Raw genomic sequence first — 27360 nt, 5'->3', positions numbered from 1 at the left:
GTGCTACACCTCACTGCCTCAAGTAGATGCAGTCTTTTTTCTTTTCCTTCCCCAATGTCCATCCTTATCCCTCCTCCACAGATTTCCTCAGCCCAGCCTTTTGAGTCTTCTCTCCCCTCAAGGTGTCCTCTCCACCCTCTTTCTGAACAAATTCCTTCTATCTTCCCTACTACTAAGAGCAATTTTTGAGAATTACAGAAATCCTCTTTCCATTTAAACATATAATAACTTTGACCTCAGTGAGTCCCTTAAATTTTCTCTTTCTTATTTTCCTTTTTGGGCTTCCCTTGTGCCCTGTGTTTGGACTTCAATTTGTTTTTTGTTTTTTTTTTTAGTCTGGGTCATTCCTCAGGAATGCTTGGAAATCTTCTATCTTATTGAATGTCAATCCCCTCCCCCCAAAAGAATATACTAAGTTTTGCTGAATAGGTGACTCTGAGTGACTCTGGGTCTTTTGTCATTCTGAATATCATATTACATACCTTTAAATCCTTTAATGTAGAAGCTGCTAGGTCCTGTGTAATCCTGATTGTAGCTCCATGATATTTGAATGGTTTCTTTCTGGCTGTTTGAAGTATTTTTACCTTGGCTTGGTGGCTCTTGAATTTAGTTATTATATTGCTGGAAGTTGTCATTTGAGGCTTTATTTCTGGAGGTGATCTGTGAATTCTTTCAATTTCTATTTCATTTTCTTGTTTGAAAATCTCTAGGCAGTTATCTTAGATAATTTCTTATAATATGATATCCAAGGTTTTTCTTGATCATGGCTTTCAGGTAGTACAATAATTCTCAAATTGTCTCTCCTAGATTTATTTTCTATGTTGTTTTTTCAATAAGATATTTCATGTTTTCCTGTTTCTTTTTTTTTTCATTCCTTTGATTCTGCTTTATTGATTCTTGGTTTCTCATGAAATCATTAGTTTCTAGATGGTCAATTCTGATTTTCCTCTGTCAGTTTTTGGTTCTCCTTTTTCATTGACCCATTTCTTCTTGCATTATTTTCCTTTCTCCTTGCATCACTTTCATTTCTCTTTCCCACTTTTCCTCTGCCTCTCTTAATTGGTTTTTGAAGTCCTTTTTGAGTTCTTCCAGAATCCATGTCCAGTACATATTTTTCTTTTGGATTTTGGGTGTGTTTCCCTTGCTTTCACTGTCCCCTTCTGTATCTGTACCTTGCTCTTTGTCACTATAAAAATTCTTTGGAGTTAGGTGCTTTTTTGGTTTTGTTCATTTTTCCTATCTAATTATAGGTAGGCTTGGGAGATGATGTGATGGTCTGTGGGCTGAGTGCTCTGAGATTCACTTCCCCTTGCTGATTTAATTGACTCTTGTGATGCTGATAGCTTAAAGGCTTGTCTCAGGCTTAGGTACAAGCTTTTGATCTCACTCTGATCTTGATCAGGCCAGGGGCTGATCAAATTGTAGCCTCAGGCTTAGTCTCAAGTTTTTGGTCTCACTGTGTATTTGATCCAATAAGGCAGACCCTTGATTGTCCTGTCTTGGATCTTCACCCTGAACTAAAAAAAAATAGTACTTAGTACTATCATTCATTCATTCAGTACTATCATTCAGTACCATCATTCACCTAAAAGTGTGAATTAAGTCCTTTTCCCAAGCCCAGACTAAAATTCCCTGTGCTGGGAGTCTGGACTTCTCCACAGGTTTGCAATTTCAAGGGGCATGGCTTGGCTCTTTGCTCAGGCAGGGTCTTGGTGTCTGGATGTTGGCTCAGGAATAGGTTTCCAAACCTTGGACAGTAGATGTGGGTTGGGGGTATGTCTCACTCTTGGCTTGCTCTTCCCTCCTTGCTACAGCTTCTTGATAGGTCTGCTCTCTTCTCACCTGGTGCCCCAGATGTTCATTACCTACCTGTTGGGTTTTTTTTTTCTTTAAAGTTGTTTTACTCTGTCTCTTTATTGGTTCTTTCACTCCAGTATTTGTTTTGTGGTGATATTTTAATTTTGGTGAGAGAGGATTCTCAGGGTGTCCCAGAGCTGCTGAAGATTGTCTAACCTGTTGTTCTTAAAGGGTATCTTAGTGGAATTAAGGTTCTTGGAGTTTCTATTAAACTGGCAATATCTTAAGTAAAGACAGTGACAAATTCTATGCCTATTGGAAGAGGATCAGCCTAACAGAAAATAGAGACCCATCCCCTGAAATCTTGCCACTATGTGACGCTGCCTTGATTCTAGTTTATATTCTATTGTTGAATGACTAGCTTTGAAACCTTGTTTTAATCTCTTAATAATTCTTTGCCTCAATTTATTATCGGTATTTATCTTATGAGTATTAGAGTATATATTGTATATATGCACACATACACATATATATGAATGTATATGTTTATGTGTATAGGGTAAATGCAAAATAAATACTAGGTAGTTTAATGTGGGAGGGCACAAGCAGTTGAGAGATCAGGAAGAAATGATCCATGCTTTATATGGATAGGCATAGGTTACAGATATTTCTAAAACCCAACTTTTCTGACTTGTAAGCCAGTGCTCTTCCCATTATATAAAAAATTTTTTTAATCAATTTAATAGTTTGGTCATTCACAGATCCTTCATAACACAATGTAACTTTTGCTAATGAATGAACTTATGTCGGATTTTGTTTATTTATGTCCCAAGGGCTTGCAGGGTTTTAAAAAAAAAATCTTGTAAAAGAAATAGAGAAAAAGAATATCCTCTAGCCATTTGTGAGTCTAATGTTCCTATCTCATAACGTTTTTGTAACCAATATATCTCTCAGGGATAAACAACCTCATTTAACAAAGTCATAGAAAGTCACAATATTATACTTTGTGCCTTTGGGCCAACCTGTCCTTGGTAAGAAAACTTATGTTCTGTCCTTAGGCAGAATGGGTACTACTAATGGGTAGTTGAAGAACCTGTGTTTGTTATTAGAGATGACACATGCTGAAGGCATCTCAGGGCCTTACGGGGATACGTAGCCTACTAAGAATATTAGACTTTAAAAAAGAAACATCTATGCACCCATCAGATATCCTGGGCTATAAAAAGGATGAAATATCCTTGAGATCTCAGGTTTTCTATGCAACAACTCATATAGCTCCATTCCTTTTCATAGTTAATTTCCAAGGAAGGAATAAAGAACTTCTCTGTAGCTCAGAATGGTGGAAAGGTCAATATCTAAACAAGTAGAAATAATTACAGATAAGCTCAAATCAGATGATGCCTTAGATTCTGTCCCCCATGCATAACACTAAAAGCTTTGACCTAGCAGAGAGTAGATTAAATTTACTCTTATTTCATTCAACAAACATTTATTTAGCACCTGTTACCTAAGAGACAAAATGCTAGGCATGAGAGATTCAATATAAGACAAATTTTCCATCCTCAAGGAGCAATCTGGTAGGAAGAATAAAAGTACTACACAAATAACTATAATAAAGTTGGAATATTATAAGTACATAAGAGTCAAACAGAGGCATGAGAGATTTGAAGGAGAGATCCTTTTAGTGATCTCAATATACTCTTGTGAACTCATCATTTTCAAAAAAAAAGAGCTCATGATCATTTTATTCAAACCCTCTACTTTACTGAATTTCCCTGTTTCTGTTAAGGCCATCACTTTTTCTAGTCTCTCAGGTTTGTGACCTCTGTTATTTTATCTTGATTTTCTCTTATGTCGCATAGCAATCATTTGCCAAATTCTATCATTTCTGCCTTCACAATATTTTTCTGCTCTGCCTCCCCCCCCCCCCCGCCTTCTCATTGCCACCACCCTAATTCAGAATCTTATTACTTCTTACCTGGATTATTACAATCTTCTCTTAATTGATCTCTTTGCCTCACTTCTCTCTTTGATCCATTAAGTTAAGTAATATTCCTTAAATACAGGTCTAACCATGTCATTTTCCCACTTGATCAAGTCTAGTGGCTCCCTATTCTCTCTGGGACTGAATATAAACCTTTTTGTTTTTATATTTTATAAGTCTTCATGACTTGGCCCCAACATAACTTTCCAACCACATTATATACTACTCCTGTTCCTATACTCCATAGTCAAGACAAACTGGTCTTATCTTTTTTCCTTACACATGATACTTCAACTCCTCTCCCAATAAATTTGAACTGGCCATCTCCCATGCCTGGAATGTGTGCCCTCTTTGATTCTGTCTCATAAATACCTCACTTCCTTCAAGATCAAATGAAACTATCACCTATATAAAGCCTTTCCTGATTTCTCTCCAACTGTTAATGCTCTACCTCTATACCTACTTTGTATGTAACTAGTTTTTATGTATTCCATATTATGTGTTTCTTCCCTTAACAAAATATAAATTTTGGGAGGAAGGATTATTGTATTTTTTATCTTTGTATCCCCAGCACCTTCCCCAGTGCTTGATTCACAGAAGACACTTAATACAAGCTTAATTGATTGATTAATCCAACTAAGGGGTGAGAGAGAAGGTGGGACCTTTTAACTCTTAAAGGATTAAAAGGATATTATTAGACAGGAGTGTGAATGTTTTCTTTGCCATAGTATGGCATTGCCAGAAAAAAAAGGTATATGAAAATTAGTCAAGGAAAGAGAGGGCAGAATGAGATATTGAAATAATGGAAATTCAATTTGACTGGAGTAATAAGTGCATTAAAGAGAAAGAATAGTATGAAATAAATCCAGAAAAAAAAAGATTGGAACAAAGTTGTGGAGGGCTTTCAATTCTAGCCTGAGGAATATATAATTTTTCCTTTAGAATGCAATTAGGAGTCACTAAAGGTTTTTTTTTTGGGTGGGGGGAAGACATAGATTTGTTTATTAGAAAGGTAACTTTAAAAGTGCTGTAAGGGATGGAATGGCCAGAGGAGGCAAGACCAGTGAGGAGGTTACTACCAAAGTTTAGATAAGAGTAGTCATGGATTGTACTATAGAATTATAAATTAGCAAATGGGTGCAAGAGATATTATGGAGCTAGAAACTATGTTGTTTAGTTGTTTCAGTTGTGTTCAAATATTTGTGACCTAATTTGTGGTTTTCTTGGCAAAAATATTGGAGTAGTTTACCATTTCCTTTTCTACCTCATTTTATAGATGAAGAGACTGAGGCACATAAGGTTAAGTGCCTTGGGTCCACTGCTAGTAAAAGTCTGAGGCCATATTTGAACTCACAAAAATAAGTCTTCCTGATTCTGTGCCATCTAGCTGCTCCCTGGCAGAAACCACAGGACAAGGGAAATCATTGGATAAAGGGGTAAAGGTGAGGAAAGAGTTAAAGATGAGTCAAACTTTTGTCAGGAATAAAATTGGGGTTTTGGCTCAATAAGAGAGTTATAAAGTGATATTGTGATCACCGATTTTAAAATAGTATAGCTTAAGTCAAAATTACTTTTAGCCGCTTTTATTTACAAAGAGGTGGAAAGAATGAAAATGGAAAATATAGATAAGAGACAGATTCTTAACAAGCCTACCAGCTCTAAGAGCTTCTCCAGCAAAGTGAAGTCTGGTTCAGCCAAAGCAGGATCCAGGAAAGAAATGGGCCTCCCCAAAGCCAAGGAATCAAAGAGTTCTCCTCCAGCCCAGCTCACAGAAGCAGAGATAATTCTGGCCTTTTTTAAAGCCATTTTCTCGATGTCACTTCCTGTCACTCCCCCACTTTATGGGAACCAATCACAGCCTCCCAATTTGCCTAGCCCTGCCTGGGGGAGGGCAGTGGCCTTTGGAGGTGTCACTTACTCTAGTAAGTGACTTGTGAACTCTCATGCTTAATGGTTAAATAGGGGTACTTTAAGTTCCTGATTTGATTAGCTAAAAACAGATAAGGGGAGAATTAATCCTATCTTCACACTTTGGACAATATGTTTTCTTTTATGATTTCAACTCCTCTGTGAAGTTGAGTAGTGGAATTACAAAAAAAAAATAAAGATTTGCAGGGGATGGGAATATGATTGATTTACTTTTTGGTCATACTGAGTTCAATATTTCAACATTATATTCATACATAAGTGTTCTATGGGCATCTGGAAATAAAAGTCTCTAGCTTGGGGAAGAAATCGTAATTAAAGACAGACATTTAGAAGTTAGGTGCATAGAAAGATTTGTTTAATATGTGGGAGCTGATGAACTCAAGGAAAGGAGTATAGAGAGGAGAAAGCGATGAAGGTGAGATTGTTAGAGGACACTCTGCTCTGGGGTTGACAAGAGGAAGAGGAAGCTGTGAAGGAGCCCTATGAAGCAAAAAAAAAAGATTCAGAGAAAGCCCAAAAGAGGAGAGTGTTTCAGAAGTCAAAGAAAGAAGGAACATCAAGAAGGGGCTGGTTAACAATATGAAATCATGTATGAAGGCCAGAGGGCAAGATAAAAAAGAACCCATTGCATTTGGCAAAAGGTCATGGACTAAAAATTGTGAATTTTAGAATTACTCCACCCTGCTTAGTCTTTAGAATTTTAGCAACCAAGGAATGTATACACCCCCCACTTACAGGGGAGGATGGCTTATGATCAGCATGTGCTAGCTAGTGACAAATCAGAAACAACTGACTGACCCCCTGGGCTGTCCTACACCAAGCTTAAGCTACCATTGGTACATGTGAGACTCGGGAAGTGATGTAAAGAACTGCCTATATATTTTGCACCACTTCCTGTGAAAGAGCTCTCTGTGGCGTTGGGAGCTTTTGGAGGCATTTGGCATGCTTGTGGTTTGGTGGACTTTGTCAGTGGAGGTCACTGGGAGTAGCTCTGTAGCATGGTTTAGGTGAGGCATTTCCCCTGAATTGGCCTTGGTGAGTGATTAAGGCTGACTCCCCCTTTTCTTTACCTCTTGAAGGTACTATCCTCCGAAGAGGCCCCTCATCTTGGAGGAGGCCTTGTGGCTGGAAGCCAAGCTACATTTAATCTTCTGAGAAAGCCCCTTGGCTGAGCCCTCTGAACTTCCTTTGCTTTTTCCAGGCCAGAGAAAATTTTATACCCTCCCCTTCTTTTCCTTCTTCTTAATTTCTTCCCTCTATTGTAATTAAATCACCATAAAATCCCAAACTGACTTGAGTATTTTATTGGGATTGAATTTTAATCCCTGGCAACCACTAATATAATATATTTAGTCAACAACCCTAAATTTTACCATAACAATATGTCAAATGAAACACATAATTTGGGACAGTGATAATTTGGAAATTTGTTTTACTTAACCATGCACATTTGTTACAAAGTTTTTCTTTTCTTTTTCCCTTTTCAAAAGGCAAGGCAGGAAGGTGGGAAAATAAATGACAAGAAAACATTTTCAAAACGGAAAAAAATCATTGATGATTTTAGAGTGAGCAGTTTCATTGAAGTGGTAGGAACAGGAAGGAATAAATAGGTGAAAAGGAAATGGAGGCACTACTGGTAGACTACTAAATTATTCTTTCCTATAGTTTAGGCATATTTCTCCTACACACAGTGTTCTGAAGTTTTGCAAAGTGCTTTTTCTCTCAGAAATACTATGAAGTAGTTATTATAAAGATTATCATTCCCACTTTATAAATGAAGAAATATGTGAAATGACATGACCAGTATTCCATAGTTCTAGAGTTGAGTAGAGAGAAACAGAGACAGAGAGACATAGATATGACTTGGAGGAAGCCCTAGAATTACTCTATCAATTACCCCTGTTTTTTCTTAAATCTCTTGTTTTCATTTGTTTTCCCACCTTCCTGCCTTCCCGTTCTGAAAAGGGAAAACCAAAAGAAAACCCTTGTAACAAATGGGCATAATTAAGAGATAGAGAGAAAGAGATAGAAAGCGAGGAGGGAAAGGAGGGAGAAGGAAAAGATGACAGTTTGAGAGAAATGATGAAATCAATAGATTTTTTTTGATGATAGACTAAGCTTGAGAATACTTATAGGGGAAGAGAAAGAATCAATGGGGAGGGAGAGACTGAATAAAAAATAAGAATGATTGTTAGAGTAAATTCATGCAGAATAGATAGAATAGGAAGGGAGTTTAAGCATGTTGGTGGAAATTTGGTCTTGGCAAGAAAGACCAACTTATGCTCTGAGATTTGAGGCAAGGACAAAAAGATGTGAGAGAGTACAGAAAGGTTTGAGATTGTGGAAGAAAGGAAATGATAATTTAGGTCACATAGCCTAGTCACTAATGCCTCAGACTCATTAAATGGTCAAGGAAATTATAGTCATTGAGAAGAGTTTTAGAGTTCAAGATCTTGGATGTTGGTCAGTTTTGAGTGATGGCAAAGTGAATGAATGCATAAATAAATGAATAAATGAGGAAACATTTAAATGAGGAAACATTTATGGAGTGTTTCATAATGTCTAAGCACTCTGTGCTAAGCACTGGCAATAGAAATCTATGAAGGCATATAAAATCCCTGTACCAAGCAGCTTACATTTAGTGCGAGAAACAATAAATAGGGGAATGGTGGCAGGGAGAGGCATTTTGATCCAAAAACTTACAGAGCTGGTAAGTGAGGCCAGATGGGAATAGATTGATACTTCATTTAAGAATAATTTGCAGCCTTTATTTTGATCTTAGTGTATACTCTAGAAGTGGAGATTGGAAGTTAATTAGGAGGAGGAGTAGTGTAGAAGTTGGAGAGGAGTGTATGTGAGCGAGTTGGTAAGGTTTTGAAGTGAAGCTTAGCTAGGGTTTTCCTGAAATGCTGCTCCAAGAAAGGGAATACAGTGAGACCCCAGAGTCAAATGAGTTGGGTAATTAGGCCAGAGTCAGAATGATCATTGATTTAAATTTTGAAGTCTATCATAATGATAGCAGGGATGGGAAAGATGAGGTCCATAAGTATGAGAAGATAACTATTAGTTGGAGTAAATGCAAGCCTGAACTTGTTACTCTCTACCTTTTTATTTCTTGAGATTTCAGTTGCTGAATTTGGTTGTATTTACTAATTCATGATTTAGTCCTATAAAGATTAATCCCCATTAATGACACTGAATATTCAAATATGCAAAAGTCAATAGAATAGAGCAGTTATTTGACATGCTGTTATAGCTTTCCCCCACTTTCTTGTCTAGATGATGGTGGGTCCAAAATCCATCTGCCTCAACAGCTGGACATGGCAGCTCAAGTTGCTTCAGGAATGGCTTACCTAGAATCCCAGAACTATATCCACAGAGATTTAGCTGCCAGAAATGTCCTCGTTGGTGAACACAATGTTTACAAAGTGGCAGACTTTGGACTTGCAAGAGTTTTTAAGGTGAGTTTTAAAGAATTTTAAATTAATTTTTAAAGTGAAATTGGGTGTTGGGTTTTTAAATCAGTAAATTGCTTTCCCCTCAGAATAAAAAAAAACAACAACCTCACAATCATGCCTTAAAATAGTATTTCTCAAATTCTTTTCATCCATGCAACATTTCATCATGGACAAAAGACTCTACAGGGCAAGTGCAATAATCTACTGTAGCCAAGAAAAAATTGAGTTAACCAAAATCAGTTTTTAAAACTTACTTCTTTTGTTGAGAATTTAATGTTAGATTCTTGAGTGAATTAATTCATGCAAAGAATGAAAGCAGTGGGCAGCTGGGTTGCTCAGTGGATTGAGAGCCAGGCCTAGGGACAGGAGGTCCTAGGTTCAAATCTGGCCTCAGACACTTCCTAGCTGTGTGACCCTGGGGAAGCCACTTAACCCCCATTGCCTAGCCCTTATCATTCTTCTGCCTTAGAACCAATACACAGTATTGTTTCTAAGATGGAAAGTAAAGTTAAAAATCATATAAAAAAACCTTAATTAAAAGAATAGATTGTGGAATACATAAAAAAACTTTACATCCTATCAAGTCACACTCAGACCAGGGTTTGAGCATAACAACTTTGAAGAGTAATCCAAAAAAAGTTGGTAATTTTGATAACCTGGTTTTGTACAGAGAATAAAGTTTTAGAGGCATCTAGGTGAAATAATATATATAGTACTTGACATGGGGTCAGGAAGACCTGAGTAAAATGATGTCTCAGGCACTTAAATGAAGTTTGGCAAATAACTTAACCTTTCTCTGCCAAAGTTGCCTTATTTACAAAATAGGGATAAAAATGGCATTTACTTAATTGCTTCATTGTGAGAATAAAGAGAGATAATGTCTGGAATGTGCTTTGCTAATCTTAAAGAGTTTTGTTAATGCTGGCTATTATTATTTTTATTTATAGCACTTCAATATTGTTAATCAGTTAACATTGCTAGAAGCCTACATAGCCCTATAGCTGTGTAAAGTATAAAATATGCCATGCTTCCTCTGACTTTGCTGATTAGGAAGATAACTGACCTTAAGGACAGCTTGTGTCAGAACAATAGCTCTGAAGAAAGGGGCACTTAAAAGGCAAGATGCTAGATTAGTAAAATGGCTATCTAGTCAAAAAAAAGGGAAGGATTTTTCTTCTTTTCCTATAGGTTTCCTAAATGTGTAACCCCAAATTAAACTAGTAACAGTGAAATCTAGGATAAGTTGGAAAAGAGAGGGTTTTGTTTTGCTGTGTTCTTGAGTTAAGGCTTGGAGGGTCAGGCTAGAGAGATTCTTTTAAGGGGAAGATGTCTTTTATTGGATGCTCATATATGACCCAATAGACTTTAGATTATATGGAAGCATGAGTTGAGAAATCATAGGAATTGAAAAAGCATAAAGGTCAATTTATGAAAGTATACTGCTGCCCCACTGGGCTAGCCAATAAAATAGGCCACTTTTCTGCTCTCTGTTTCTACCCATTTTTAGGATTGATATTTTCCCCTAGAAGATTTGTTCCCATCTTTTCCTTTTCTTTTTCTTTTTCCTATTTTCCAGGTGAGTAAATCTATCATATAATCACATATATTCCTATATCATACATATCTACATCATTTCTCATAGGGAAGCAGTATGGTCAATTTAAGTTAGTAAACATTTATTAAGCTCCAGGCATTGTTCTGAGCATTGGACATACAAAGAAAAGTAAAAATAGTACCTGCCTTCAAGGAGCTCCCAATCTAGCAATATAGCAGAAAGAGTATTGGGTCTTCAATCAGAAGCCTCAGGTTTAAATATCATCTCTGATGCTCATTTCCATCAAGTGGCTGGCTAAGTTACTTTGCTTTACTGGGCATCTGTTTCCTGATTTTTAAATTGAGGTCTTGCATTATCTGACCTTCACAGAGCTATAGATTTGTGGCCATAATGAGTATCTGCAATATATTTATCGTTTGTCCCATTTCCAACATAGAATCTCTCTTCAAGACTTGATTATAAAGATAGCTGTCCCCTATGCAGTCTGTGCCTTTCCCTTTGACCTCACTACCCACTTACATAAGGTATTAAATTATGGCAAACATCTTCATTTAAAACTCTCTGGTCTGACGACATCTTACTTTTAACTGATTTAAAATGTGAAGTAGATAAAAAATCTTTCCTGGAAATTCTCTCAAATAAAAAGGGAAACCATGAAAAAACATTTTCTGTATATTGGACTAAAATCTTAATTTTTCATTCAGACATTTTTGTATTTTTGTGTACTCTTTTTCCTACAGTGCACCTAAAATTACATACTTTCCCTCCTCTTTTCCATTTTCCATACATGCATAGAAGAACATACATAACACAAAGACATTACCTGGACATTCAAAGGAGAAGGTTCATGTATCCTTGAGTCTTTGGTTGACAATTGCAGAGTTAGTTTCTCTCAGCAGCATGCCTCTCTGACCTCTCTTTTATCACTTTTAGGCCATGTTGGTTAGTCTCCTTATTCTAGTTCTGAGCTCTGATATATTACTTGTTACTGTGTCACAGCTGGGCTAATATAAGAAATAACAGAAACTATCATATTATATAATTACATTTTCCTCCAAGTGTAATGTAACTTTGTGACTTCCAGTATTTCCCTAGACTATAGGCTTGTGATGTCTGTGGCTCAGCTACAAGTAAATAACTATTTTTAATTCTCATGAATCTATCATACTCTCTTTAAGTAAATTAATTAGAACCATGACAAGAGGACACTTGCATTTAAATCACTTGGAGTCTGTTTTCTGCTTCTAGAAAGTGGTTAAGTGATAATTATCAAAGTCAATGGCCCTTCAATACCATCAGTAAATCAGAAAATAGCAGACAGCTCTTGCTATCATCTCTTCCACTATTGAATACCAGATGGGAAGTCAGCTTTGCCATGTGATCCCCTGTACCAGCAGGATCCTTTTACCAGTTCTTTGCATGTTGGCTTGCACTTAGTAGGTGCTCACTTGGTATTGACTGAATGCATGGATGACAACCCCTGATGTTGTAACAAAAATCTACCATTTTAAGCATTTAGTCTCTCCTGAAGTCTTGATTATATAGTTAGGCATCCCCTATGTAGTCTACACCTACACCACACACATACATATACATATTTAGACTATAATGTTGTAACAACGTATGCCAGATTATACATTTGCCGCCATGACCCTCCACCAGGCAGATGGCATGTAGACTCTAATTAGTTTTGAAATGATATAATTTATTGATGAACAAAGATGAACAAAGAGGGGGAAAAAAGAGGAATGCTTCAGGTTAAGTTGGCTCTATCAATGTTTTAACAGGTAGAAAATGAAGATATCTATGAATCTAAACCAGAAATCAAACTACCAGTGAAATGGACGGCACCTGAAGCCATTCGTTCTCATAAATTCAGCATTAAGTCTGATGTGTGGTCATTTGGGATACTTCTTCATGAAATCATTACTTATGGAAAGATGCCTTATCCAGGTGAGTAATTTATTTAAAAGCTTGTCCTCCTGCTGCAAATTACCTGTTAAGATATTAATGGGATGTTTTATAAAGGCTTAGAAGGGAAAGGTATGGGATTGCCTATATATGCATTTATTATATGCATATTTTATACACACACACATATATATACATAATATGCAAACAGATGCTTAATAGTTAACATTGGATATTGGTTATTTGAATGAATAAGATGATTTAGAGTTTCTTCTACCATGGTTAACAAATTATATTTGAATAACCACTATGAAAGGTAGGGTTTGATTTAATCTCTTGTGAGATTTAAAATGGTTGAGGTCTTAAACTGTAGTGATTAAAATAGTGGAAGATATAAATTGTGATAGATATAAGAGAGGGTGAGTAAGTTTGACCGCAGAAATATGTTTCACTACAGTGTCTTGGGTTTAAAATCAAATATAAGGTGGTCGCCAGGGAAATATTCCCAATTATTTAAATACCCAAGTCAATTGGGTTTTATAGAGATTTAATTAACAATACAGTGAGTAATCAAAGAAAGAGAGAGTAAGAAAGGAATAAGTATGAAGGGCCTCAAGCCAATATGGCCTAGACCTGAGTCTTAAAAGAGAAATCAGTCAGTTTTTTTATAACTCACCATAAGATCTATCTAAGTAAGGATTTCTAATGACACCAGGCCAGCAGCATCTCAGCTGCTTTCACCAGCTCCCTCCTCCATCTGAATGTTTCAGAATCAGTCTCCTCAGAATGAGTCTCTCCAATCTGAATGTTTCAGAATGACTCCACCAGAGAGCCTTCCAGCCAGAGACTGTTCCAAAAGGCCTCTCTCAAGAGATTCTTCCCAAGCGGTCGTCATCAGAGATCCTCCAAAAAAGGCTTTCTCCAAAGGGCTATAACCTCAAGAGATTCTGCTTTTTTCTTATATAGGGGTTTTTCTCCCATGTCACCTCCCCTAAGTCCCTACATCTACCAATCACTGTAGATGTTTTCCAAAAGACAGCCCATTTTGAATTCACAGCTGAGTAGATTAATCTCTTTAGTAAGAGAGAAAAAAAATGCTGCTGTGTCAACTAATTTCATTAAGAGAAAACCTCTGAGTAAGTTTTCACCTTTTAGGTCTAAGTAGTTTACAAGTTGCCCCACCTTTATAGGCACTTAGCATCCCATTGTATCAATTCTAAAATAGTCATGACTCAAAGAACTTCCTGTCCTTTCCATAAGCATGAGTCAAAGCACTTTTCATTGTTCTCAAGAAGCTCTCTGTCCTAAAGCAGTCCTAAGTAGGGTGGAGTAGGGATATTCCCAAGGCAAGGAGCCCTCACATTCAAGTAGAATTCTCACTATCTGCTATGGAATTTTTTTAAGTAGAAGATTCCCCAATGGGGGAAACCCCTAACATTCATAAGTCTGAGAAATTTTGAGGTTTACACTCTATAGTCTGGAAAGATGATCATGTGATCGAGATGTTCACTGAGGAAAATATCTGATTCTTATATAATATCATATTGTTTTTAAAAATAGATATAATTTCATCAGTGTAGGAAGTTTTATTGAGGAAACTTTCTCTTCTAAAGCATATCAATACCTCCTATGCAATTTATAGTCTCAAGAAAGTTGCCTGGGGGACTGAGAGATTAGGGGATTTGAAAAGGAGTCCAGATGAAACTGGGACTCGAACACTGGCTTTCCTGACTCTAAAGCCTACTCTCTATCCATTGTACAATGGAATAAAATAGTATACAAAATTAAAAAAAATGTATATACATATTTTTTCAATTGTTGGGTTTACTTTCTCTGTATGCATGTCTCTCCCTCTCTCTGACTCTATTTCTCTGTCTCTCTCTGTTTCTCTCAGGCATGACAGGTATGCAGGTAATCCAGAAATTGGATCAAAACTATAGACTTCCTCAACCAGAGAATTGTCCATTGGAACTCTACAACATCATGTTGCAATGTTGGAATGTAGAACCCAAAGATCGACCAACATTTGAATCATTGCACTGGAGTCTTGAAGACTATTATTATGAATTGGATTCTTCTTCTTATTTAGATGCAAATAATTTCATTAGATAAACCTAGGGCTGGGACAATGGCTGTTCTTCAAAAAATAAAAAAATAGAATAAGTGGCCAGAAACATAGCAACCACCAACTACAAAATCAACTTAGTTTTGAGATCTGGGAGGAAAGAGATTCCATTTTGTGGTACTTGAATATGTGTGCTAGAAATAACCAAATCTCCATTTCCTTGTTTGAACAACACTGGAGGACATTGCAAAAATAATGCTTCCATCAGCTAGCTGCTTGGCAAGATCAAAAAACTGAAACAAGTTCTTTTCCTTCTCATTTTGAAGATATTTCTATTTATTGGTTGAAATACTGATCATAAGAATCAACAGATGATGGTCGATTTTTACTCTGTTAAATGTGGCAGCATTTTCCTGTTTGCTGATTAGTGTGGTTATTCATTATTCCTCAGATCACTGAATCTCATCCGGCTGTTATTATGAAGGAATATGATTGCTTTGCTGCACAGCAGGACCTGTGCTTTGAGATTTCCCCCTCTTCTCTTTTAAAATATCCTGTAACTACAATGAGGGTAAAGCCATATTAAATGTCTTGATTGTACTGGGAGTAATTGCATTTTTTTGTGCTTTGCAGAAAAATGAAGCAGCTGTTGAGGAAAAGAATTTAAATCTCTCTTATTTTGTAAAAGGAAATGGAGAGATTTCTATATACCTCCAGTATGTGTCATATGAGAATAATCAACATTACTTTAAATTTCTTAATGTGCAGAATCATACTGCAAAGCTGATGAGTTATTCTACCCTGATGTATATATGAAAAACAACTGTAACTCAGGAGGTTTGAGAAATAGGTATCAAATTGATTTAGAAAAAAAAGATCATCTGAGCAAGACAGAGAATTCATATTTCTCAGAGTTCCTGGGGATTTCTTTGCTTTTTATGAAAAATTGGCTTTATCTATTTGAAGAAAAAAATTAGGTTATCACTCATTGGCAGTGAGGGTACTGTTTGTCCTTAAGTTCTTTCCTTCTAACCCTTGGTCTCTAAATTATGTTGTAACCAAGGTCATCCTTTTCTTGTAAGAGAAAAGAAGGTCTTTACAGCCTGAACAATTTATTCCAAAAAAAAAAAAAGCAAAATTCCAAATTACTTTTTAGATTAGTTGGATGGATTCACAAGTCAATTAACACTATTTAGTGTACAATCTATGACACTTCCTCCATTGACTATTCTCATTTTTCATCATCTTTGCCAAGTACTCTATGTGAGGTGAGACCTCAGGGTTGTATATTTCTCTTACTAGTGATTTAGAGCAATCTTTTATATGGCTAATAATAATCCACACTTCTTTTGAGAACTGAATGTTTATGTCATTTAACCTCTTATCCATTGATTAGATTCCCAAATACCTCCAGGATCAAATAAAGAATTTTTCCTTTGGCTTTTAAAGCTTTTCATAACTTGGCCCTTTCCTAACCTTTCCAGTTTTCTTATATATTACTCCACACCTTTTCCTACATAATTCAATAACACTGACCTCCTTGCTGTTCCTAACCCAAGACAGTCAATCTCTTAACTTTAGGCATTTCCAGTGATGGTCCCTTATACCTGGAATTCTCTTTCTCTCTCTTCTCCTTCCTTATCTCTTCCTCCTAGATTCCCTGGCTTCCTTTGAGTTTTAGTTTCTCTACAGGAAGACTTTCCCATCCCTTTTTAATCTTAGTGCCTTCCTTTTAGTGATTATTTTTAATTTATCCTGTATATATTTTATTTGTACATTATTGTTTACATGTTTCCTCCCTCATTAGACTGTGAGCTCCTTGAGACCAGGAACTGTCTTTTGACTTTCCTTTTATCTGGACTTTTATCCCCACCACAATGCCTGACACTTAGTGGGCACTTAATAAATTCTTGTTGATTTGGTCTTATATGTTTTTGTAAATTCAATCACACAATCAGGAAAAACTGATTGAGTGCCTAGTATATGTCATATATCTTAGAAATCTGACATTTATTAGAGGTATCTGATGCAAAGATTTCATTTAATTACTTCTCATTCTTGTTTGTTCAGAAGCTTTTAAATCTTATACCAGAAGTTATCTGGTTCATCTATATTCTCTTTTGTAATCATTTCTTTCCTCCATTTGGTTTGGTTAAGAATTTCCCCCTAGCCATAGCTGTGAAAGTTACCTGATTTAGTTCCTTTTCTCATTTATGGGGTAGGCTTCAGTATTCAAATTCTTCATTAAAATCTATTCTTTCTTTGAGTATTAGTAGCACTTATTCATACTCTCACTGAGAACTGCACAAGGGCAGGATATTGGGCAACATACACTAAATAAAAAGAAATTGTGAGCCTGATCCTTGTTCCCTCTCTAGTAGAAAATGAGGGCTGACCACCCAAAGGTTTATACCAAAGTGGAATGTGTGGAGCCACTTGAGTGGTCAATTTTAAGATCACAGGATCCTAGAAATTTAGAAGAAACCTTAGTTGGTTGTTTGTTGTCCTTTTTACTTGAAGAGGACCAAAATGATATCACTGTATTGTGTCTGACTGTGGCTTTATCAGATCAGTATGGTTTGGGAAGGCTTTACAACAATTTGGGCACAAATAGCCATTTCTTCAAACAGGAAGGAACTTAAAACTTTTTCACATGTGAAAGATTTTCACTCATCCATTGACACGAGATCTAGTCTGCTTTTCACTGAATCATGCTCTGGTTTCTCAACACAAGAATACATAAGATATCATATGTGATATAAGTGCTGTCAGCCAGCCAATACACGTTTATGAAATATCTATTGCCTGCCTGGCATTGTTCTAAGTGTTGGGGATATAAAGAGAGGCCTTTGCCCTCAAGGAGCTTGCAATCTAATGGGGGAGGCAACTTGCAAACAACTCTACATGAGCAAGTTATGTATAGGATTATTTAAAGATAATCAACAGAGAGAAGATGTTAGAATGAAAGCAGACTGGGAGAAGCTTATTATAGGAGGAGGATTTCAGCCAGAACTTGAAGGAAATTAGGGAAGTTTTGAGACAGACAGGAGGAAGGAGATCATTCCAGGCATAGAGTATAGAAAATAAAAATGCTTAAAATGGGAAGATGGGGTGTTTTGTGTAAGGAACAGCATAGAGTACATAATTGGGAGAGCAGGTGGAACGGTAGATAGCTACAGGCCAGCTTTAGTACTTTATCAATAATCTTATCTACCACATTTTGAGAGGTACAAAATACTCTTTGGCAGAAAAATGGTTAAAAGTTTACTATGGTGACCGGAGGAACAAAATGACCTACATTGTGGGCAGACTTGGAGAATAGAAACCTATTTGCTTTTGTGTAGGCATGAACTGAAAGAATCCGTATACTCAAATGTGACTATATAATTTGCCCTTTTGTAACAGGTAACAATTATGAACTTTCCTCTAAGAACGGATTTTAAAATGGAAAAGCAAGGTTATCTTTTTCAATTACAGTACACACTAAAATGGGTTTAACTTATTGCATCTGATTCTTGGGGACTTTTATGTTCAAGGCTCTGCCAAAGCAATCTATTATTCTTGTTTTTACCTGATGGATCATGGAGAAAAATAATGGATTCAGTTATGAGAAACAGTAATAGATTTTTTTTAAACTGACATAAATTTCTCTCTTTCTGGGGAATAAAAGGATCGGGAAAAGATAAGTTGATTTTTTTTTTTTACAATGAAACAGCTCTTGTGAAATTCACTCATAAATTGTACGAAGGCACTTTTTACATAATGTTTTATTTATGTAATTCGGTTATTTGAGGGTTAGAGAGAATGGAGTAGAGGAGTAAATCATATCATATGGTTCTTCTGAACCCCTTTAGACACAAACCAAAGGCTTTTTAGTAAGATAAGAAACATTCCAAATTCCACTAGGTTCTCCTTTAAAAAGACAAGAGAAAAAATGTGCTGACAGTATGTGAGGTCTGGAGGGGAATTTAATCAATTTCTAAAAGCTGTAGGAGCTTAGTATCTTGCAATTCAAATCAAAAAGGCAAAATGACTAATGAGCTATACACTTGGCTATAGATATGGACAGCTTTAAAGGGCACTAAAGAGCAAGAAGGACACGTGTACCATAAGGCTAGTGGGAAATACCATGCTGTGCCCATTCATAATTTCCAACGATAAAAAGAATATCTGCCTAATATCATCATGGCTCAGGAAATACATAATGGGACCCAAACTCTTCAGATTTCATGATGACCCAAAGGGAGCAATGGGAGGATGCAATGCTGTTTCCCAGCTGCAGCTGTCTAGAGGAAACAAGACCCATCTGTGTCCTAGGGCTTGCAGAACATATGCCATACCACGATAATGTTTTCCATAGTTTAGCATATGGTTTCTAGAAAAGCAGCCTTGTCATCTGGGTTTCTGTGGCTATTTATTGGTACTTCAGGCAAAACAAAAAGTAAAATTTGGGAAATGAATGTTTTTGCATTGAATTATTTCTCCAAAAACACGAATAAACATACATTCAAATTGTGTAATTGTGTACTTCCCTTCTAAAGGGTTATTTTATTGAGAAAGAAAATAATCATTTCTATGTCCAGTGATTAAAAATATCATTGGGATGACCTTGAGTGTATGCAGTCTTTTTCCTGAAATCATCATATGAGACATTTTTATCAATCTTCAAACAAAATAGGAACCCTTAATATTTCATTTGATTCATTAAATAAGAATAAGAAAGATATTTGCTTGATGACTGTATTCACACATGTATACTACCATGGCTTCATGATCTTCTCCATCTTAAATTCTTCCTGACCATTCCTCTCTGGACAAAGGAAGAGGCAGCCACTGCTTTTTCAACCTAAACACAGTCCATATTAAGAATCAAACTAGGAAATGAAGACCACATATGTACCAAGCTGAGAGACCTGAATAAAATTGGCTTCAGTCAGAATTTAGATGGCACTACTTACATGTCAGCTACAAAGTTAGGTCAAGAGGAGAAAGGCATCCTGTCTTGAAATTTCATCTTAATTCCCTACATAGTGTTTCACCCCTTTAGTCTTTGAGCAAAAAGTACCACTGAAACATATTTCTATCCTTCAACAAAGATCATTTTCTAAATAGAGGCGGTCAAGTCAATCCACAAATATGGACTGAGTTCCAGCTGTGTGTAAAGCAAAGTGCTAGGAACTGTATTCTTAAATGCAGTGAACTGAAGGCACTTAACATAATAAATACCTTACCATCACCAAGTGCACATATGTGCATTGATTTAGCATAATGATATATTTTCCGTTTTTATAAAATAGGAATAAAACCCAGTTCCTACCCTCCACCCCCAGAATAAATACCACATCATTTACCAAGGGAAAAAATAATAGTTCAAACTTATGTAATGGTTCCTTCCCAATGATCCTATATGATAGTTAATGCTTGTGTTGTTACTGCCATCTTACAAGTAAGGAAATCAGATGGGGATTTGCTTAGTAAGTACTTGAATGAAGGGCTTTCATATAAAAATCTAGGATTCTGTCTACTATTGCATGCAGCTTCTATTCTGCTATGTATAGTTATTATATTCTTTATTCATTTCCTAAAGTTAAAGAAGATTGACCTAATGGTGGGGAAATAAATTGCTTTGTATTAGCCAATCTGCTCAATTTTTGCCTTCCTTCTATTTCTCTTATTCAGTGATAGAAGAGGAAGTGAAAAACATTGCAATTTTTAGTTTGGTGAATTACAATAAAATAAAAACGAAATAGGTTTTGACAGAAAGGAATATTATTATACATATTATAAAGCACAAAAGTGATTGTGAATGACTATATAAAACACAATGTGATATCTCTACACATGTCTTTGCTTCAGTTAAAAGTCAGGACAAAGTAGGCAGCTGAATAGGACACCCAAGGGCATATAATTCAGAACTTTTTGAAATATTGTTTTTTCTATAAAAGCCAGAAAATATACCTCTTCATGACATATAGGTAGTCTCCAATGGAGAGTTCTACAAAAGGGATTTATTTGCACAATTAAATATATATATGTATACATAAATGTCTTGCCCTCATTTCTCAGCTTTAATAATGTAAGTAGCTATTATAACTATTTGAAAAGGTATTTGCATACATTTAATAAATTTAGCAACGTAAGAAATTGTATAGCAATTTGATTGAACTAATTGGAGTATTTAATAACATAATGTAATTTGCCAATTTCAAATATGTTTTAACTTTTTTTTTGTTCTCATATTGAATCAATGGTGTCTCAAAACAGCATACTATGTTACTAAGTAATTGAATATGCATAACATGCTGTCGTTCCTATGACTACATATAAACCTAGTTTGACCATGATTTTTAACCCAAATTTTTTACTATCTTCATAGCCAAGCTTATTTAAAGTAAGAACCTAAGTTCTTGATATGAAGTAATTTATAATAGGGAAAATGTTTCAGAAGGCAGTTAGATAAAACAAGCTCTTTTTAGATTGATGGTATAATTAAGTTTATGAAACCAGGGAAAATGAACATTGTGAGTTTATTTTAAATTGTGTCATTAATATTACAGTGATATTGGCTTATGCAAGTCCATATCAGCTATTTTGATGGCACTTTAGGTTCAGTAAGATGGTTTGGTAGGAATGGGATATAGACTAAAGGAGGGTTTTTTGATTACTTTTAGTCAACATATATTTAAACTATAAAAAGAGAATTTTGTTATGGTGGATAGAGAGCCAGTCGGAGTAAAAAAGACTTGAGTTCTAGTAATGCTTCTGATATATATTACCAGTATGATTATGGGAAATCACTCATTCTTGCACCCTCCTCTAAGGCTGTATAGGCTTTATGATTAAGTTGAAAAAATAAGGAGATTGATTTAGTTCACCTCCAACATTCCTTCCAGCTCTAAACTTGTGCTCCTATGTTCCTGAAAGTTAAGAAAAGTTGCTGATATGCATTGGTGAAGGGAGTTTCTTGATTGGGGGTTCTTCATGTCAGATTAATTACAAGTTTGGGTTTCCTCCAAATCCCTGCATCCCCAACAAAAAGGTTTTTTTTAACTTACTAGTTCTGATCATTGAATGTTTATGATCCATATGCTTCTTAAGGAAAAAAAAAACACGTATCACTTTTCTTGAGATAAGCAATATGGTCCATAATAGTATAATATGGTTGTATAGAATTTTTATGAATTCTTTATTTCATAGGTTTCAAACTGAAGGCCACAGGTGCAAATACTTATAAAACTACAGAGTATACCTGAACCAGATTTAAACACAATTGGAAAATGTTTAGCAAAATAAATAAAAATATAATACAATATGGATAATGGTAATAGACATCATTTTCCATTTGAATTTGATACAGCTGGACTTGATTTTAATTTTCAGAAACATAGAATTATGGATCAGAAAGAGTCTCATAAACCACACGCTCAAATCCTTATCGAGGTATAAATATAAAGGTACTAAAAGATCACTGAAAAAGTGACCTGAAAAGGTCAGCTAGCTGTGACTCAGTAGATAGCGAGGCCAGGCAACAGGAGGTCCTAGATTTAGTACTGGCTTCAGACACTTCCCAACTGTGTGACCCTGAACAAATCACTTAACCCCAATTACCTAGTCCTTACCACTCTCTGTCTTGGAAATAATACATAGTACAATTCTAAGACAGAAGGTAAGGGTTTAAATATACATATACATATATGATCTGCATTTAAGTAGCCTCTGGCAGAAGAATTTCTGTGACAGGGAATGCATCACTTCCAGAGAAAAGTTCTATTTGGGATTGAATTTTTAAGGAAGTTTCCTCCAAATTGGTTGAAATCTAACTTAAAACTTTAATTTAATGCTCATTGCTCTGCCCCCTGGAGCCAAGCAGAACAAGTAAGTGCCTCTTTCTATATACCAGACATTGCCCTTTAAATCCTTGAAAATAGCTATTATGTCACCCCATCACCTTACTTAATTTAGGATAAACATCTCCAATTTATTTGACTGACACCATCTCCTTTGTGTCATTGTAGCTCTCTTTTGAATATGTTCCAGCTTATACCTATTTCTGTTCAAATATTGTACCCAGAATATTTCTCTGGATCACATGTGGTCTAAGCTTGAGAGTATAGTAGGACTTAACACATCTCCCTCATTTTTGCTATTTTTTTTTAATTTTAAACATTATTTTATTTGGTCATTTCCAAACATTATTCACTGGAAACAAAGATCATTTTCTTTTCCTCCCTGTCCCCCTCCCACCACTTTTCCCTCTCCCATAGCCGACGCACGATTCCACTGGTTATCATATGTGTTCTTGACTTGAACCCATTTCCCTGTTGTTGGTATTTGCATTAGAGTGTTCATTTAGAGTCTCTCCTCAGTCATATCCCCTCAACCCCTGTAGTCAGGCAGTTGCTTTTCATCGGTGTTTTTACTCCCACAGTTTATCTTCTGTTTGTGGATAGTATTTTTTAGATCCCTGCAGATTGTTCAGGGACATTGCATTGCCACTAATGGAGAAGTCCATTACCTTCGATTGTACCACAGTGTATCAGTCTCTGTGTAAAATGTTTTCCTGGTTCTGCTCCTTTCGCTCTGCATCACTTCCTGGAGGTTGTTCCAGTTTCCATGGAATTCCTCTACTTTATTATTCCTTTTAGCACAATAGTATTCCATCACCAACATATACCACAGTTTGTTCAGCCATTCCCCAATTGATGGGCATCCCCTCGTTTTCCAATTTTTGGCCACCACAAAGAGTGCAGCTATAAATATTCTTGTACAAGTCTTTTTCCTTTTTCCTTTTTTCCTCTTTGGGGTACAAACCCAACAGTGCTATGGCTGGATCAAAGGGCAGACAGTTTTTATCACCCTTTGGGCATAGTTCCAAATTGCCCTCCAGACTGGCTGGATCAATTCACAACTCCACCAGCAATGAATTAGTGTCCCCACTTTGCCACATCCCCTCCAGCATTCATTACTTTCCATAGCTGTCATGTTAGCCAATCTGCTAGGTGTGAGGTGATACCTCAGAGTTGTTTTGATTTGCATCTCTCTGATTATAAGAGATGTAGAGCACTTTTTCATGTGCTTATTAATAGTTTTGGTTTCTTTGGCTGCGAACTGCCTGTTCATGTCCCTTGCCCATTTATCAATTAGAGAGAATGGCTTGATTTTTTATACTTTTGATTTAGTTCTTTGTAAATTTGAGTAATTAAACCTTTGTCAGAGGTTTTTATAAAGATTGTTTCCCAATTTGTTGCTACCCTTCTGATTTTGGTTACATTGGTTTTGTTTGTACAAAAACTTTTTAATTTGATGTATTCCAGATTATTTATTTTGCATTTTGTAACTCTTTCTAAGTCTTGCTTGGTTTTGAAGTCTTTCCCTTCCCAAAGGATTGAGTATGCTATTCTGTGTTCGCCTAATATTCTTATAGTTTCCTTCTTTATGTTCAAGTCATTCACCCATTTTGAATTTATCTTGGTGTAGGGTGTGAGGTGTTGATCTAAACCTAATCTTTCCCACACTGTCCTCCAATTTTCCCAGCAGTTTTTATCGAATAGTGGATTTTTGTCCCAAAAGCTGGGATCTTTGGGTTTGTCATATACTGTCTTGCTGAGGTTGCTTGCCCCCAGTCTCTTCCACTGATCCTCCTTTCTGTCTCTTAGCCAGTACCAGATTGTTTTGGTGACGCTGCTTTATAATATAGTCTAAGATCTGGGACTGCAAGGCCCCCTTCCTTTGTATTTTTTTTTTTATTATTTCCCTGGATATCCTTGATCTTTTGTTCTTCCAAATGAACTTTGTTATGTTTTTTTCTAAATTAGTAAAAAAAATTTTTGGAAGTTCAATGGGTATGTCACTAAATAGATAGATGAGTTTGGGTAGGATGGTCATTTTTATTATATTGGCTCGTCCTACCCATGAGCAGTTAATGTTTTTCCAATTGCTCAAGTCTAGTTTTAGTTGTGTGGAGAGTGTTTTGTAGTTGTGTTCATATAGTTCCTGTGTTTGTCTCGGGAGGTAGATTCCTAGGTATTTTATTTTGTCAAAGGTGATTTTGAATGGGATTTCTCTTTCTAATTCTTGCTGCTGAGCTGTGTTGGAGATATATAGAAATGCTGATGACTTATGCGTGTTTATATATATACTGTTTATTATTTTTAGGAATGTCCCTTCTATTCCTATGCTTTCTAGTGTTTTTAGTAGGAATGGGTGTTGTATTTTATCAAAGGCTTTTTCTGCATCTATTGAGATAATCATGTGGTTCTTGTTGGTTTGCTTGTTGATGTGGTCAATTATGTGAATGGTTTTCCTAATATTGAACCAGCCCTGCATCCCTGGTATAAATCCTACTTGATCATGGTGGATGACCCTTCTGAACACTTGCTGGAGTCTTTTTGCTAGTATCCTATTTAAGATTTTTGCATCTATATTCATTAGGGAGATTGGCCTATAGTTTTCTTTCTCTGTTTTTGACCTGCCTGGTTTTGGAATCAGTACCATGTTTGTGTCGTAAAAGGAGTTTGGTAGAACTCCCTCTTTGCTTATTATGTCAAAGAGTTTGTATAGTATTGGAGTTAGCTGTTCTTTGAATGTTTGATAGAATTCACTGGTGAATCAATCAGGCCCTGGGGATTTTTTCTTAGGAAGTTCTTTGATGGCCTGTTGGATTTCTTTTTCTGATATGGGATTATTTAAGAAATCTATTTCTTCTTCTGTTAGTCTAGGCAATTTATATTTTTATAAATATTCATCCATATCACCTAGGCTGGTATATTTATTGCCATATAGTTGGGCAAAGTAGTTTTTAATGATTACCTTAATTTCCTCTTCATTGGAGGTGAGGTCCCCCTTTTCATCCTTGATGCTGTTAATTTGCCTTTCTTCTTTCCTTTTTTAAATTAGATTGACCAGTACTTTGTCTATTTTGTCTGTTTTTTCAAAGTACCAGCTTCTAGTCTTGTTTATTAGCTCAATAGTTCAGTCACTTTTGATTTTATTAATTTCTCCCTTAATTTTTAGGATCTCCAGTTTGGTTTTCTTCTGGGGATTTTTAATTTGTTCGTTCTCAAGTTTTTTTATTTGCATTTCCAATTCCTTGATCTCTGTCCTCCCTAATTTGTTAATATATGCACTCAGGGATATGAATTTTCCTCTAAGTACTGCCTTGGCTGCATCCCATAAAGTTTGAAAGGATGTCTCGCTGTTGTCATTTTCCTCAATGAAATTATTAATTGTTTCTATGATTTCTTCTCTAACTAACTGATTTTGGAGTATCATATTATTTAATTGCCAATTAATTTTTGATTTGGCTCTCCATGTACCCTTACCGATCATTATTTTTATTGCCTTGTGATATGAAAAGGCTGCATTTATTATTTCTGCTTTTCTGCATTTGAGTGCCATGTTTCTGTGACCTAGTGTATAATCTATTTTTCTCAATGTGCTATGTGGTGCTGAAAAGAAGGTGTATTCCTTTTTGTCCCTATTTATTTTTCTCCATACGTCTATTAACTCTAATTTTTCTAAGATTTCATTCACCTCTTTTACCTCTTTCTTGTTTATTTTTTGGTTTGATTTATCTAAATTTGATAGTGGTTGGTTCAAGTCTCCCACTAATATGATTTTACTGTCTATTTCCTCCTTCAATTCTCCTAGTTTCTCTATTAAAAATTTGGATGCTATACCATTTGGTGCATACATGTTGATTAGTGATATTTCCTCATTGTCTATACTCCCTTTTAACAGAATATATTTAACTTCCCTATCCCTTTTGATCAGGTCTATTTTTGCTTTGGCTTTATCAGATATCATGATTGCAACGCCTGCCTTCTTTCTATCAGTTGAGGCCCAAAAGGTCTTACTCCAACCTTTAATTCTAACCTTGTGAGTGTCATCCCGCCTCATATGTTTTTCTTGAAGACAACAAATGGTAGGGTTTTGGGTTCTAATCCAATCTGCTATTTGTCTACGTTTTATGGGTGAGTTCATCCCATTCACGTTCAAAGTTATGATTGTCATTTGTAGATTCGCTGGCATTTTGATATCTTCTTCTAGTTCTGACCTTTCTTCTTTAGCTATCTCCTTTTGAACCAGTGATTTACTTTAGGTCAGCCCCCCTAGTCCCCTCCCTTGATATGCTTCCCTTTCTAGCCCCTCCGTTTTTATGTTCCCTTCCCCTCCCCCCTCTCCTTCCCTCCCTTTTTATACTCCCTCCCCCCATTCCCCTCCTTAATTTTCCTTTCTTTTTTGCCCTGGTGGATAAGATAGAATTCAGGATCCCACTGGATCTAGATGTTCTTCCCTCTCAGATTTGATTTCACTGAGAGTAAGGTTTAAGTAATTCCACTTCACGTTCTCTTCCTGTCCTTCTCATATGAGAGGTCTTCCCTTCCCCTTCCCATGTGTATCTTTATATGGGAAAGATTATTCTATTAAGTCCCCCCTATTTCTTGAAGTAAATCTTAGTGTTATCGACGGTTCCCCTCCTCCCTTTTCCTTTCTTTGTCCCCACTTTCCCCAAATCTTCTTATTGCCTCAATCTTTCCCTATGCATGATTCTTCTAACTACTCTTATGATGCATAGTTTTTGAGAGTTACACAAAACATTTTCCCCACATATTAATATATATAATTTGATGTAAATGTAGTCCTTATAGAAGAGAGTTTG

At 36.0% G+C, this 27360-nt stretch overlaps 1 protein-coding gene across 1 annotated transcript in view; it reads left to right on the top strand.

Moving 5' to 3' along the window:
* Nucleotides 1-19306, top strand: part of FRK (fyn related Src family tyrosine kinase) — a 155708-nt gene extending 136402 nt beyond the window's left edge. The window contains exons 6-8 of the mRNA XM_001369045.5: nucleotides 8990-9171; nucleotides 12511-12676; nucleotides 14529-19306. Coding sequence (XP_001369082.1) covers nucleotides 8990-9171; nucleotides 12511-12676; nucleotides 14529-14746 — 566 coding nt within the window. The 3' untranslated portion in view covers nucleotides 14747-19306. The remainder of the gene's footprint in view (nucleotides 1-8989; nucleotides 9172-12510; nucleotides 12677-14528) is intronic.
* Nucleotides 19307-27360: the final 8054 nt, after the last annotated feature.

The sequence above is a fragment of the Monodelphis domestica genome, chromosome 2, assembly GCF_027887165.1.
Source record: "Monodelphis domestica isolate mMonDom1 chromosome 2, mMonDom1.pri, whole genome shotgun sequence".
In the NCBI taxonomy this organism is placed as follows: domain Eukaryota; kingdom Metazoa; phylum Chordata; class Mammalia; order Didelphimorphia; family Didelphidae; genus Monodelphis; species Monodelphis domestica.
Note: the sequence above shows the minus strand (reverse complement) of the source record. Positions and strands in the feature narration are given on the sequence as shown.